At 40.0% G+C, this 16,025-nt stretch overlaps 1 protein-coding gene across 13 annotated transcripts in view; it reads right to left on the bottom strand.

Annotated features, from left to right (window-relative positions):
- Positions 1–1,464: 1,464 nt before the first annotated feature.
- The window catches only part of CAST (calpastatin), a 68,467-nt gene continuing 53,906 nt past the window's right edge, over positions 1,465–16,025 (bottom strand). For 5 of the 13 annotated variants that reach the window (XM_050716558.1, XM_035567596.2, XM_050716559.1 and 2 more), the window contains 8 exons: positions 15,856–15,954; positions 11,956–12,057; positions 9,529–9,621; positions 8,611–8,664; positions 8,077–8,166; positions 5,085–5,159; positions 3,804–3,870; positions 1,465–2,719 (listed from right to left, as the gene is read on the bottom strand). In XM_050716558.1, coding sequence (XP_050572515.1) covers positions 3,820–3,870; positions 5,085–5,159; positions 8,077–8,166; positions 8,611–8,664; positions 9,529–9,621; positions 11,956–12,057; positions 15,856–15,954 — 564 coding nt within the window. In that variant the 3' untranslated portion in view covers positions 1,465–2,719; positions 3,804–3,819. Of the gene's footprint in view, positions 2,720–3,803; positions 3,871–5,084; positions 5,165–8,076; positions 8,167–8,610; positions 8,665–9,528; positions 9,622–11,955; positions 12,058–15,855; positions 15,955–16,025 lie in introns of all 13 variants that reach the window. The other 8 variants (XM_050716560.1, XM_050716561.1, XM_035567600.2 and 5 more) reach the window with 3 other exon arrangements.

Below are 16,025 nucleotides of genomic sequence, written 5' to 3'. Positions count from 1 at the left end.
CTTTTCTCTCTGCTAGAAATAATACCTGCCCAAGAAGTAGGAACCTACTTTCTGAGAGCTCAGAAGGGCTTTTGAATTCTACTACTGAAGGACAAAAGTTCTGTCACAGCACTGTACAAAAAACAGTTTCCCTCTGCTTTCTCTATCCATTTACATATAAGGAATCTTGTACCTCATAGCACATTAAGGAAATGCATTCTGAAAAGGCTGTGTACCCTGTTCACCAAAATTTAGGAATTAGATCTGTAATTCAGATTGACTTTCAAGTTTTGCATTCTAATGAATAGCTGATGTTTAGTTCTTGTCTTACAATGCCAGTGGAACTTTGCAAAGCTACTACTGTACTGTACTGTTGTATGATGTAGTAGACAGGTACACAGCTTGACTAAAACGTAATTTCTTTTGTGGTGGGATGTCTGGATGACTATCTAGTCTTGCAGTAATTGAAAACAAGTAGGAGGTGTTGAGACCGACTATTTCAGATATTGATGACTGCTGCTTGCTTTAAAAACGTTTCAGAGCAAACTGAGAAAGCAAATTAATAAAAAGCAATATTTATATGTTTCTACATAGAGTACTTCATTTCTGTGTGTATGTTCTTTTCTTTTGCTATTGTAAGCAGTAACTAACATTGCTGGTTTCTGCTTTAACTGCCTCATCTTGAGCTGCAGGGATTTCTTTTTGTTTTTCAGCTGTGGGAGAAAAAATAGATTTCCAAGACGTCCCCATAACACAGCCCCCCCTTTTTTTTTTTTTTTTGAATCAATTCAAGCATAGATCCAGATACACTGCACCCCTCTCTATGGTACAAAGACAGTTATTTACAGACAGGTATGTTGATAGGGTATTTATCCCACAGTAGATTTCATAGTGTCACTTCATACAGATCAATCATTAACCAAGATTTTAGACGTGTAGATGTTTGCATCAAGAAGAAAGCTTGCAAACAAAGCTAGAATCACATAATACTGAAATTATTATGTACATAGACATGAGAATCTTAACACTTACAGGGATGCCTGCAGAGTTCAAAAACTTCATTAAAACAAAATATTTCTTCTGTCGCTTAAGAATGACTGTTTATCACTAGTATGTATTATGTCTCAAATTTTAACTGGATTTTTTTCAGCAAAATAGTCACTTCATCTTGTTTCTTAAAATACTTGTGCATACTCATTTAGCTCTTTCAGGCCTGAAGCCCCATTTGGCCCTATTTAGCTTCTAAATAGCATTAGAAATCAAAGGGAAGGGGAGAAAAAAACTGCAGCTGGATCCTGATCAGATTGGTGGGGGCTGCATAAAGCACCTCTGACAAGTATTTTTTAGATGCTTTTTAAACACATTAGATTCAGTTTTAACAGGCCTATATATATATTTTTAACTAATTTCTGAGCTTTTTTTTGCCTTCCTGTATCTGTTCACATTAACAGCTGTAGTAAATAAAAAAAGTTACAAACATCACAGTGCATTCTTAAAAACTTTATTAGTGTGACACAGGTTCTCAGTACAGATTGTTAAGGACAGTCAAAATTCTGTTTATCCTCCAACATAAATCTCAAGGCCACCTGTCTGCCACATTACATTCTAGAATCAGCTATTGGAATCATTACAAATATTGGCCCTAGTATGATCTTCCTCTGTAAACTAATGGTGAAGCAGTATGTGTGTAAGATGTGCAATAAGATGTTTTAAGAATTATGAAGACAGAGGAAAACAAATGGAAGAACTTGGCACACCTACGTCCCAAAAGCTCTACCTGTAACAGACATACTAGAGGCCCGCTCTTGCCTGTTATCCTGAAGACCAGGTGAATACAACGTTCCTTGCTGCATTAATTTGTTCTATTTCTGCATTCCCTTCTGGAGTATGAGGAACAGAAGTAAGGACTAGAAACAGTGAAAAAAAGCAAACACAAAAACGTCCCTCTTTCAACCTGAATTTCTCTTAATATCTGCTAAGGCTTATGTACTTTATTTTTCTGTTCTGTGATGATAATGGTATCAGTGGTACACAGCAAATTTTTATCTTTTCAGTCCAGGAGACGCCTGAAATTATACAAGAGCAGTATAGATGCAGCTGGAAATCAAAAAAAAAAAAATCCTTATCGGTGTCGTTTTGCAGTTGTTTTAACAGCAGCTAAGGCATCATCAGAAATACCTGCTTTATTATTAGAATGTGCTTGATGAAGCAGTTAATCCCCAGTTTTTTGCTCTTTAGATAACCACAGTTCACCTCTGGTTTCTTACCAAGAATTTAGGAAAGACTGTATACAGCCATGCTGAGGTGGGCTGATGATAACTAAAGCTCATTATATTCCAGAATGCTTAATATATTCACTGCAATGCTAAAAATGCTAGCACATATGACTTCTTGGGAGATTTAGAGGCACTATGCGGAGATTATGTGCAAAAGTCTGCATTTTTTTTTTTTGGCTTTGCTATTAGTTTCTGAAATATATTTCTTACAAATATAAAGCATCCTTTCCCTCTGAGATCTGAAGAAAATTACAAAAAAAAGTATAACAGTACAGTAAAGTGAAAGGCTAGGAAAAAAAAATCTTAATCTACTACTGGAAAAAAAGAAAACATGAAAAAAGTCCAGAAAATACCACTGTACAAAAAACATCTAGAATAGCTACATGCTTTTTGCATCAGCTTTTGTTCTTCAGCAGTAATTATCCCCAATAAAAAGAAGTCTTTTCACATCAAGTGCCAAGATCCTGAGGGGGAGGAAAAAAAGAAATGAAAGAGTTAAGAACATTAACTTGGGAAAAAAATGCAAAATAAATCTGTGAAGGATAATGAGAAACAAATACCTAGTGACAGAAAGAAATCCAGAAAGAAGAAATATCAAAAGAGAGGAGGTATTTTTTCAAAAGTGATACTGCAGTAAGTGCAGTAAGATTAACAGTTCACTGCTGAAACGGAGCAATGATGCATCTTGGTCTTCCCTAAATCCTCCCACAGGATTTAGCTCCATCTAATTACCGATGCTCTCTTACGAATTAAATCTGCCTCTCAAGTCAGAGGGCAGCAGCTCCTCTGCATGTGACTCAGAAGGCTGGAATTAGAACCCTCCTGACTAGTACTCAGATGAATGGAGACATACTCTGGGTGTGCCTTTAGCTTTCTCCTGCACACCCCATTAAACTCGCTTGCCTAAAGGACTTGTATCAGGCATCACAGTGTGGTTACGACGATACTTTCATGAACTAAAGATGATGAGGAAAGACTAATTACTTGCATTACAGGTGTGATCAAGCTGAACAGAAAGAAGTACACGGTGGCAGTGGAACATGTACACTGAACAAGGCTGTATTTGTGCCAGGAAAGAACACTGAAACCTGCTATACCTGTCAGCATAGCTGTGAGCTTTTTTTTTTTTTTTTTAAATGTGTTCTGGATGCTGTTCCAAAATTAGTCTGGTGGAGACATAATCTCACTGTCCTAATGACAAAAACAACCAGTTGAAATGAGCTTGGTCTATATAAATTCTATGTAAAAGGTCTTACTAGGGAAGCAGTATGCAATGGTTTGTAATTCTTAAAATTACATCTATTTAAATAAATTTAGCTACAGAAGGTAATTTTGTACAAACTGTAGGGACAAAGGATGAAAAAAATAGTAAGGCCTTTTCTGCATAGGATTATGTATTGAAGTTCGAAGTCATTCCAAGTGTTTTCTGTAAGAGTTTCTCTACACACATCTTGTTTTCAGTTAAGGCTGTTATAAAATTTAACTTTAGTAACACTAGCGAGAGTTATCTTTATGGTAGCTCAGAGAACAGATAAGAAGAAATCTCACCCAGTAACGTTAACGTTTAGCTTGTTTTCTGCTTCTCAGATTTGCTGCTGGAGGACCGTCCCTTTGCCTACAGAAGAGCGAGAGAAGTAAGAGATAGTAAGAAACTAAACTAAGCTTAAATCTGAAATAAAACAGTGACAGATAACATCAGAAATTATAGTTCAGATGTAAATACAATCTGCATTTGAAATACAGATGGTTCAAAAAGAGTATTTGTAACTTCTATGGTATATATTCGTTTTTCCTCTGTCACTTTATTTCAAATAACAAGATCCATGGCTGACCTCTTCATTCCCTATCTCTCAACTTCTTTTTATGCATTTAAGTAATCCAGTCACTATGAAGAACCTTAAAAAAAAACAATACATCCTTCTGAAGAGGAGTTAAAGACCTTCCAATTTTAAACTGAAAACTCTACGACACTTCAGTTACTACACAAAAGTAAGTAATGGCCAGTCCACAGTAAACAAAAATCCCATCACTTAAAGTTTATAAAACAAAATTTCCAGGATAGATGTTACCATCTGATTCAGACACGTATGTGCACATATTCTATGAAAGAACAACTTGATGTAAAAAGTTTCATCCCTACCTAAATCCAACCCCCTTTTTTTTTTTTAGTATAGAAACAACTGCTTTCCTTTTCCCATAGATTCATTCTGTGTAATTACAAATATATGTAAGCTTTAATTTCATTCATTTTTTTAAATAAATTATAAGAACTTGAGAAAAGGACATGTAGTTGAAAGAATACATTCTAATAACTTTCAGAATTCTGTTATTTGAAATTGACAAGATACTCCAGTATTAGCATTTTATGTTTATGCTTATTATATACACAGAGAGCACCTCTTGTGCTGAGTGCAGAACATTGGGTTTTAGAAATCAAAAAGATGAAGAAATGGAAAGAGGTGAGAAACCACTGTAGAATAGATAAATGAGAGAAGTGATAGGGATCCAGAGGCAGTTATAGTGAAGTCCGAGTTTTAGATAGCAAATACGGGAATAAGCATTCTGTGGAACATACACTGATCCCACTGTACAAGAACGTATTCAGTTCAAAATAATGATGGTTTTAGTCCCGATTTATCCAAAATCTCCCTTGAAATGGACAGGTGCTTCTCTCTTATGTGCACGCTTACATAAATGTCTCAAATGGGACATAGTGCTCATAATTCTCCCCAGAGTGCTATTATGTCATATAAATCTAAATTTCACGTTTGTCTTTCACAATTATAGTGTATGTTAACACTGACTGTTCATATTTTAATATATTTCTACCGTTTTAGGATCCTTGGGTTTTCTTTCATCCTTAGGTGCTGGTTTAGTGGTGATGGTCTCTTTTCCACTTTTGTCCTACACTCCAAAGAAAAAAATAATTACAGTTACAAACAGATCGGATAATTGATGACTCCTACTCGGACATTTGTCATAACACATTATTTTTAACGTATGGATACAAGATGCGTACATACAATTACTGTCTTAATCCACATGAAACTGGAATTTGGATCCTTGTTGAATACTGTCCCACAGGTGCCGTGTGACAGCACTCAGGATCACCTGCTCCGTAACCTGCCCTGATACCGACGGCAGACTGACAGGCCTGTAATTCCCTGGAAAGTCCTTCCAGCCCCAGGCACATCTGTCAGCCTCCAGTCAACTAGGGCCTCCCTCGCTAGCCAGAGCTGCTGGTAAATTATTGAAAGTGACTTGGTGCGTACTTCAACCATCTCCTTCAGTACCCTTGGGTGAATCCCATTCAGCCCCATGTACTTTGGATTGTTCAGAACGTGTAGGAGGTACCTTGCAGTTTCCCATGGGATTACAGGGGCTCCATCTCACTCCCCATCACAACCTTCCAACTCCCAGGGTTGGTACCCTGAGAATCACTGGCCTTACTAATAAAGACTGAGGCAAAAAAGGCATCAATTACCTTATCCTTTTCCTCATCTTTCATCACTATGTTTCCCCTCACATCCAACAAAGGATGGAGATTCTACTCAGTGTTCCTTTTGCTGGTAATGTATTTATAAAAGCATTTTGGCTGTCTTTTACTGCAGTAGCCAACCTGAATTCTAGGTGAGCTTTACTTCTTCTGTTTGTCTCTCTGCACAACTTAGCAACAGCTCTGCAACTCTCCTAACTTGCCTGCCTTCTTTCAGGGTCCACAAACTCTTTTTTCTTCCTGAGCTCGTTAAGAAGCTCTGTTCAGCCAGGCTGGTCTCCTCCCCTGCTGGCTCAACTATTGGCACACTGGGACGGCCAGTTCCTGTGTATTTTACTTTGTTCTTGAAAAAGGTCCATCCTTCCTGGACTCCATTGCCTTTCAGAACCACCTTCCCATGGGGGATTAGTTAGTCCTCAATAAGCTGTCTCAGGATTCAGTGTCAAGGTAAACTCTTGGGAATTCCTCCCCCTCTCGAGGAGAAGGTTAACAGAACACATTGCGGGAGAGTTGATACGAACAAACCAATTTCTTCCAGTCCTCAAATACTCCTAGGCAGCAACACTTCAACACTTGTAGTAAGCCCTTTAGTTACATTTTTTGTAATACGTGGGCACCCTGGGGAAGGCTGGAATCCCCGCCAACCATAAGATAAAAAACGTACATTCTTCTATGGGGACTGGATGACTATGCAAACTTTTGTCACTCTGCAGTGATCAGGAGAGATATTTAGAAACAGCTACTTTCTCCCAGGAGTTAAATCTGATTTGAACTTTTCATTTCAAGGCTTCTTCCTCCCCTTAATCCCACCCTGAGGAAACAAACTCAAGCACAGAGGCACAGATGATTATAAGCAACATTTTAAGTACGAACAAACTTATAATACACTCTTAGTAAGTAGGTACACTAGTAACTAGTGTAAGCTTAGGATGCTAATGCAGAATTTCACTTGGGAACTGGTTATGTTTCCACGGCTCTGTCTGTCCAAGAGATTTAGTTTTTCACTACTAATAGACTGGCTTGCTCAAAGTTATATTAAATTCAAGCTTTATTTGTCTTGTGATTTTATTTTATTTTTTATTTTATTTTTTATTTTTGCTTGCAGGAAGCAGGCAAGTCACTACCGCAGGAAAAAGGCAGGGATGGACAGGAAGAGGTTAGTAGCAGATTAGAGACAACTGCAGCTGGTTTAACCATCTGGGTACAAAATTTCACCATTCAAAAAATTGTTCACCATTCCCTCTGCCGGGAGGTGAGGGACCAGTGCCTAGGATAGAACATGTCACATACAATGTAAGAGAACAAATGGCTAAAAAGAGGTGGTTACTGGTTCTTAACTACAATTTGAGCACTTGTGGAAAACAAGGAGTCCAGGACTTTAGCTCCAACATCCCACCAACTGCCCCAGAAGACACCCCTACCAAGGAGTCTTGTAAGATAACTGTAGATTCCTCCCCTGTGACAACAGGCACAGTGGATGTCTCACAGCCATTCAAGTCATCTCCAAATGCAAATAGCAAATACCAGCAAGTAGCAAAAGTAGCAAAAAAAAAAAGTAGCAAAAGTAGCAAATACCAGGTTAAGGATGATGGAGAGCAAGCAGAAAATAAGCCTCACAGTCTTGCATCTTATCAAACAAATCTCAGTCTCCTTCATACTCTTTTCCAGCACAACCATCCTTTCTCACATCTCTATCAACTATAGTACCATCCTTATGTTGGCGGACCTCCAAATTCATGCAGCTACCACTGCTACCTCACTTCATATAGGCTCACATTTACAGCACTTCTCTGGGAAAAGTCTGACAGGTATTTAAGATGATTCTATGACAAATACTACATTTCTCATTACAAAACCTCTTCAGTCCATTCCTTCATCTTTCTTGTTGGTGCTACAATTTTCCCTAACATACCTAAAACTCTTTTCTAATCCTAGCATTTCTCTGAAAACCGTCTTGAACTGTTTCTCATTTCCAGCCTACAACCATTGCTAGATAGTGCATGCCTTATTAAACACAGATTTCTCTACATCTTTTTTCTGACACTTGAATCTATACAAAACATGTTAATCAGAATTCTCTGCTTAAATCACTTCTCCAAGCTCGTCTTACTTCTCTAAAGGACACCAAATACCACAAGCCTGCCTTCTTCCTTTAGTACTCAGGAAGACACAAACTTCCTTTATAATAGTAAGACAATCATTAAATTTTGACAGCACCTTCCAAAGAGTATACCTCTAAACCTAAACTGAGCTACAGCAAATAAAACTTTTACTAAGTAGTGGAAAACTATTTATTTTGCAAGTTATTAGCAGAAAATGTCCTACCTTTGAGTGCTGTGGTGTGGCAGGAGCATTTGCACAAGTATCAAAGTCACCTGATAGAGCATCGATAGCCGCAGACTCATCTGTAGGCTTCTGCAATAATGTTAATTCTGAAGTCATACAATATGCACTTTCTGACAGCTGAATTAATGTTTCAGGCATTTAAGACTGGCTTAATTATCCTTTTATTTAAATATATAGATATCTTAGCTGTAAACATATGTCAGAACAGAGACATCTATATTTGAGGTTTCCAAACTACACAATTTCTTTGAATATTGGACATTTGCATTGATAGCATAGTTGCCCATTTATTACGGATAGTTACTTTTAAGAAAAGTTTTACTGTGTACACCTATTTTTAGTAGGTAAAAAAAAATTACTATTACCTATTTGAGTAGGTAAAAAAGTTTTACTATTACCTACTGCATTCAATAGCATTTATGCGAGTTTGCAATAATGCAAACTTAAAGCCTCCAATTGACACTGCTTCCAAAAAAAAAGATCAGAGCACAAAACAAAGAGAAGAAATTTTACCTTTTGTTCTTTGTGTTTCAAAGCATCCTTTGGAGTTGGCTTTACAGGTTTACCCTTGGAAATAATAAAGATTGTATTCTCATTTTGATCTGGTCAGATTAGTTTTATGATATATCATGTGCTTTTACACATATTAAATAGGGAGTTTTCAGATCACCATGAAAGTTGAACCCTTCCGTACTCATTTCTTTATTACTTAAGCTGTGTGTTCAAGCCAGTTCACAACATATTTTCATGTTCTGTTACTTGACTATGCGTGTAATTTTGTCTGTCTTTGTAGTCTACTGGAAAAATAGTTTCTTGATCTAGAAATGATCGAATCACTGTCAGAGTGGTCACTCATTACAGTGAATGTCAGTTCCACAGGGCTTCAGGTGTATACCATGAAGGTTATACTTGTATATATTCTTTGTCCTTAAACATGAAGCTGCTTGGAAGGAATAGGCATTTTTAACTATAGTTTGCAAGTAGCTCCTGTTTGTGGGAGAATATAAACCAAGCTTCTTAAAGGGTGACACCCTTTTTTTTGTTTACCTAGTTTTCTGGAACACCTAAGAAAATGAGACAGTATAACTGAAACCTGTACTGCCATATCTCCATCATGTTGACTGCTATTAGGTGGTTAAAATGATCTGTTCAGCGTCCAATTGTAAAAAGTTAAAAAAAAACAACACATACACACCTTAGGTTGTTTTTGTTTGCCCTTTTTTTTTTTTTAATCAAATGCATGCACGGATATATACAGCTTCTCTAAGAACAGAATATTTGTGTGTTGAACCTTAATAAATATAGCACACACACTTACTCCCTTACCCAGTTTCACTGTTCTCCCTGTAATTCCACAGAAAGACTGGCACATATGCACAAATTTCTAGTGTTGCAGTGAGGTAATTAAAAATTAATAGAGTTTTTCCTTACCTGGTCACCTGACTCCAGAAGTTCTCGGTAGTCAGGTGGGATAGTATCATCTCTTTCTCCAAGTTTGTCTCTGTGTTCAGATTTAGACTTTTCCTGAAAGCATTTAATTTTAAACAACTTTAATACTTAGCTCTTTCGTTGCTATTTTGAGGTTTTAATATGAAACTGTATACTTAACGCATAGGTAGTTCTATATTGTGCATCATTTAACAGTTTGACAAATATGGTTTTTGCCCAATTAGTTTGACAAATGTTAGAAACATTAGAAAACAGTAAGTTGGAGCGTTCATTATAAAAATTTATGAGGACAGCTGCCTTTTTTGAATTTAAAATTTCAAAACTACTGGAAAAAAGACCCATATGTTCATTTCACCATGAAGTGTGTTTCATGCCTGAAAGTTTTAAGATTACTAGCTCTCAACAGGTGCAGACATTTAGCAAGTTAAACATGTATATATGCAGCAGCATCCCAACATAACGAAAAGAGTTATGTCAAATTTCAGAATAGAACATAATAGTTCAGTTGGAAGGGACCTTCAAAGATCAAGTCCAACTGCCTGACCACTTCAGGGCTGTCCAAAAGTTAAAGCATATTAATGAGGTAATTGCCTAAACACCTCTTGAACACTGACAGGCATGGGGCAGCAATGACCTCTCTAGGAAGCCTGTTCCAGTGTCTGACAACAGTAAATAAATTTTTCCTGATGTCTGGTCTGAACCCCCTGCTGGCGCAGCTCTTTGCCATTCCCAGGCATCCTCCCATCAGGGAGCAGAGATGGGCACCTCCCTCTGTGCTTCCCCTGCTCAAGACCTTGCAGAGTGCAACAAGATTGCCTCTTGGCCTTCCTTGCTCCAGACAAACCAAGTGTCTTTGGCCTTTCTTAACAGCACATGTTTTCCATACGTTTTTACCAGCTTTGCTGCCCTCCACAGGATGTTTTCCTTAACATCCTTTTCATACTGTGGAGCCCAGAGCTGCACACAATACTCAAGGTAAGGCAACACCAACACTAAACATAGTGGGACAATAACCTCTTCTGACTGGATGGATACACTGTGCATAGTGCACCTCCATTTCAGGTTCTGCTCTTCAAGAATGTGACTAAAAGGAGTCAATCTGTACTATCACACAGAATCTCAGCCATGCACCGAGGTTTTAAAACAAAGCTTATGTTCTTGTAATACCTGAGCCATGCATCTGTGTACCTTTATAGCATAACCCAGAGCACTTACCCACACAACATCTGGCCTATGCTTCTTATGAGGCTTAGGAGCCAGAGTCATTTTCAAATACAACATAACTACAAGACACGACACCACAAGCTCCAAAAAAATACATCAAGGTTGGAAGCGGTTCCACTAAGCTTATTTTTCCATCTATAATTCTTCGAGCTCTGTCAAGTATACCATCCCGAATACAACAGCTGGTTTAGATGCAAATAGGTTTTTAAGCATAGGGTTGAAGAATATTTTTTGTATTTGTAAATGCAGACATATTAAGGAACTCTTCTTTCTTTCTGAAAAAATGCAATCTGGTATGAACATTTTCTATGCCTTAAAAAAAAAAAACACATGAAAGCTGAGCTTTTACATCTCCGTTACCACTGAAGCACAGGAGTCGCAGAAGTCTCAAATATCAAGCGCTCACCACCTTCCTATGACAAGGGACAACACTAACCAGACTGTAACCTTCATTAGGCAGCCAATCATCACCACGCTGGGGCCTCATCTTAGATTACAAACCTCCTAATTTCCATCCTAAATTTATTCATGGACAGCATATGGTGATTTTACCCCACTAACAATCCTTTAAGTATTTCAGTTTACGGTTTACTGTAACTGTCATTATTACGCAGAGATGCATGTGATTTCCTTATTAGCAGAAAGGCTTTTACACAATTATATGAAAAAAGACGGAATGGAGACCAAATGAAGTCAAATCAATCAGAAACAAGCAAGCAGAAAAACAAAACTGATTAAATGAACATGTCTATTGATGAACTTGATGCATGTTGGGTTATAAAAGTCAATTAAGTTTGACAAAAAGAAAGCCACAGAATTATTTTAGAAACAAATGTCAGAGAAAAAACTTGAAAAATAATGACAATAAAAGGCACTGAAGTCAAATTACTGCAAATTTCCTGTAATATTTCAGCAATTACCTCCAAATGTCTGAAGTGTACAATTCAACATTTTTCACACAAATCACAAAAAAAAACACAAAAAATGGTTAATTTGTCTACATGGCAACATCAGTGTGTTTTTTTCCTAGTAACCTCCCTCCTGCATCTGAAAATCACAAGCCATGTACCCATACGAGTATATAAGAAGTATTTCAATATTCTATATTATTAAAAAATCTTTAAGAAATAAGGTAAATATCTCAACTGTTTTCAGCCAGCAAAATTTCAGAATGTTTTTTGTTACCTTTACTTTATCCACAACTGGTTTGTTCTCATCAGGGTCAGGTTCTCTCTGTCCCAAGGAATCAGACAGGAGATCCAAGGCTTCATCCATCTCTTTTCCTCCCTAATAAAGTATAAATACGTTTGTGAAAGCAAATCTGCTGTAAAAATATTTTTTCAAACTAATATAAATACTAACTAATGAACGAACAACTTCAGTGAACAATTGTCAGCTCTTCCTTTCTAATTGCAATGTAGTAATAACAAAAGATATCTGAATATTTAGACTTAGAACATAATTTGAAGTAGGGGTTACAGAATTGATTTGAATGGCTTTGTTTTGTTACAAAACGGAACTAATGAGAACAGTTAAAATACTGTGGGGTTTTTTTGTAGCTGTTATTCATTTTGCAAACATCATTATCACTGCAGATTAGTTGCTAAGCACGTGTAAATCTGAATTACAACTTATTAACATTTTATCTTCACAATATATACGGTCTTTTGCTAATTCACAGTACTTTTGTTCAAACACTGCTGAGAAAAAAAATCTTTACTGTCGCAGGTGGGAGGAGCTTTAAATTTCCTTTTCAAAACACTAGAGGGAGCTCTCATTGCACAAATCAAGATGGAAAAAAAGTACAGACATGCAACATTACTGCTCAATGGAACTAAATAAAAATGGTATTAAGAGGAGCCCATAGAACTGCTTGTGCCTTCATTGACCTTGAATTCCTTTATTTTCAGGCTTAAAAGATGACTTCACCACTATGATGATGACTACTCTATTATTATTTGCAATGTTGTTATTATCTAACTAAAAAAAGAACGATGTGGCTCACTTAAAAGCCCAAGCCTAAAAATGAAACCACTTGCACATAGCTAACTATCTGCATCTACCCATAGAAATGAAATGCACAAATCCGCTAATGTCCTCTGTAATTCTGGAGGAATCAGCACAGGATTGGGCACCTCCTTTTCCAAGTGCAGGCAAGGAGTTTTCAAAAGCAGCCTGAAATACAATATTAAGCGATATTAAGATGAAATGGACAGAACAGTCTTAACATTCTGTTGTCAATGAAGAATCAGTAAAACCTCAAACTTTTTTTCTCCAGAGGAAACATCTTCTTTCCCCTTTGCCTGGCTATCGGCTCTTCAGGAGGGACAGGCAGCACAGAGGGGGTGGTGGCGTGGCTCTCTACATTAGAGAATCTTTTGATGTTGTGGAACTCCAGGCTGGGAATGATAAGGTTGAATCCCTGTGGGTTAGGATCCGCGGGAAGGCCGGCAAGGCTAGCGTCCTGGTCGGGGTCTGTTATAGACCGCCGAACCAGGATGAGGAGACGGATGAGGAGTTTTATAGGCAACTGACAGAAGTTGCAAAACCGTCGGCGCTTGTCCTCGTGGGGGACTTCAACTTCCCGCATATATCCTGGAAACACAACACGGCACAGAGAAAGCAGTCTAGGAGGTTTCTGGAGAGCGTGGGAGATAGCTTCCTGACGCAGCTGGTCAGTGAACCTACCAGGGGTGGTGCCCCGCTAGACCTTCTCTTCACAAACAGAGAAGGACTGGTGGGAGATGTGGTGGTCGGAAACTGTCTTGGACAGAGTGGTAGAGTTCTCTATTCTTGGCGAGGCCAGGAAGGGGACCAGTAAAACTGCTGTCTTGGACTTTCGGAGGGCTGACTTTGAGCTGCTCAGGACGCTGGTTGGCCGAGTCCCTTGGGAGGCGGTTCTGAAGGGCAGAGGAGTCCAGGAAGGCTGGGCGCTCCTCAAGAAGGAAATCTTAACGGCACAGGAGCGGTCCGTCCCCACGTGCCCAAAGACAAGCCGGCGTGGAAGAAGACCGGCCTAGCTCAACAGAGAGTTGCGGCTTGTGCTTAGCAGAAAAAAAGAGGGTTTATAATCTTTGGAAAAAAGGGCGGGCCACTGAGGAGGACTACAAGGAAGTAGCGAGGCTGTGCAGGGAGAAAATTAGAAAGGCCAAAGCTCATCTGGAGCTCAACCTGGCTACTGCCGTTAAAGACAACAAAAAATCCTTTTACAAATATATCAACGCGAAACGGAGCACTAAGGAGAATCTCCATCCTTTACTGGATGCGAGGGGAAACCTAGTTACTAAGGATGAGGAAAAGGCTGAGGTGCTTAATGCCGCCTTTGCCTCAGTCTTTAGCGGCAATACCGGTTGTTCTCTGGATACCCAGTGCCCTGAGCTGGTGGAAGGGGATGGGGAGCAGGATGTGGCCTTCGCTATTCATGAGGAAATGGTTGGCGACCTGCTAAGGAGCTTGGATGTGCGCAAGTCGATGGGGCCGGATGGGATGCACCCGAGGGTACTGAAAGAACTGGCGGAGGAGCTGGCCGAGCCGCTTTCCATCATTTATCGGCAGTCCTGGCTATCGGGGGAGGTCCCAGTTGACTGGCGGCTAGCCAATGTGACGCCCATCTATAAGAAGGGCCGGAGGGTAGACCCGGGGAACTATAGGCCTGTCAGTTTGACCTCAGTGCCAGGAAAGCTCATGGAGCAGATTATCTTGAGGGTCATCACGCGGCACTTGCAGGGCAACCAGGCGATCAGGCCCAGTCAGCATGGGTTTATGAAAGGCAGGTCCTGCTTGACGAACCTGATCTCCTTCTATGACAAAGTGACGCGTTTGGTGGATGAGGGAAGGGCTGTGGATGTGGTTTACCTTGACCTCAGTAAGGCTTTTGACACCGTTCCCCACAACATTCTCCTCAAGAAACTGGCTGCTCGGGGCTTGGACTGGCGTACGCTTCGCTGGGTTAGAAACTGGCTGGATAGCCGGGCCCAGAGAGTTGTGGTGAATGGAGCCAAATCTGGTTGGAGGCTGGTCACAAGTGGTGTCCCCCAGGGCTCGGTACTGGGGCCGGTCCTCTTTAATATCTTTATCGATGATCTGGATGAGGGCGTCCAGTGCACCCTCAGTAAGTTTGCAGATGACACCAAGCTAAGTGCATGTGTCGATCTGCTCGAGGGCAGGAAGGCTCTGCAGGAGGATCTGGATAGGCTGGAGCGATGGGGTGAGGTCAACTGTATGAAGTTCAACAAGGCCAAGTGCCGGGTCCTGCATCTGGGGCGCAACAACCCCAAGCAGAGCTACAGGCTGGGAGATGAGTGGTTGGAAAGCTGCCTGGCCGAGAAGGACCTGGGAGTATTGGTTGATAGTCAGCTGAATATGAGCCTGCAGTGTGCTCAGGTGGCCAAGAAGGCCAACAGCATCCTGGCCTGTATAAGAAGCAGCGTGGCCAGCAGGTCGAGGGAAGTGATTGTGCCCCTGTACTCGGCTCTGGTGAGGCCGCACCTTGAGTACTGTGTTCAGTTTTGGGCCCCTCGCTACAGGAAGGACATGGACGTGCTCGAGCGAGTCCAGAGAAGGGCGACCAAGCTGGTGAGGGGTCTGGAGAACAAGTCTTACGAGGAGCGGCTGAGGGAGCTGGGCTTGTTCAGCCCGGAGAAGAGGAGGCTCAGGGGCGACCTTATCGCTCTCTACAGTTACCTTAAAGGAGGCTGTAGCGAGGTGGGGGTTGGTCTGTTCTCCCACGTGCCTGGTGACAGGACGAGGGGGAATGGGCGAAAGTTGCGACAGGGGAATTTTAGGCTGGATGTTAGGAAGTACTTCTTTACCGAAAGGGTTATTAAGCATTGGAACGGGCTGCCCAGAGAGGTGGTGGAGTCACCATCCCTGAAGGTCTTTAAAAGACGTTTAGATGTAGAGCTTAGCGATATGGTTTAGTGGAGTACTTAGTGTTAGGTCGGAGGTTGGACTCTATGATCTTGAGGTCTCTTCCAACCTAGAAATCTGTCTGTGTCTGTGTCTAACCTATATTTGTGCAACTGTCCTAATCACACTCTCTTCAATCATTCTTTGAAATAAGTATCTAGAGAAAATGCTGCTTACTGATGTGGAAGGTAGAGAAGCTGCTGAGTGCACTGAGGAAACTGTAGCAGCAGAGATAACATCTGAGGAAGCGTCAGGCTTTTTACCCTCCTTGGTTTTCTGAAACAAGACACAGCATTTTTACTAATAGAGAGGACTAAGAGGAAAAATATTTATCAAATTCCATGCAT

Source organism: Cygnus atratus, chromosome Z, assembly GCF_013377495.2.
Source record: "Cygnus atratus isolate AKBS03 ecotype Queensland, Australia chromosome Z, CAtr_DNAZoo_HiC_assembly, whole genome shotgun sequence".
NCBI classification, from domain to species: domain Eukaryota; kingdom Metazoa; phylum Chordata; class Aves; order Anseriformes; family Anatidae; genus Cygnus; species Cygnus atratus.
The sequence above is the reverse complement of the archived record's forward strand: the minus strand, read 5'-3'. Positions and strand labels throughout refer to the sequence as shown.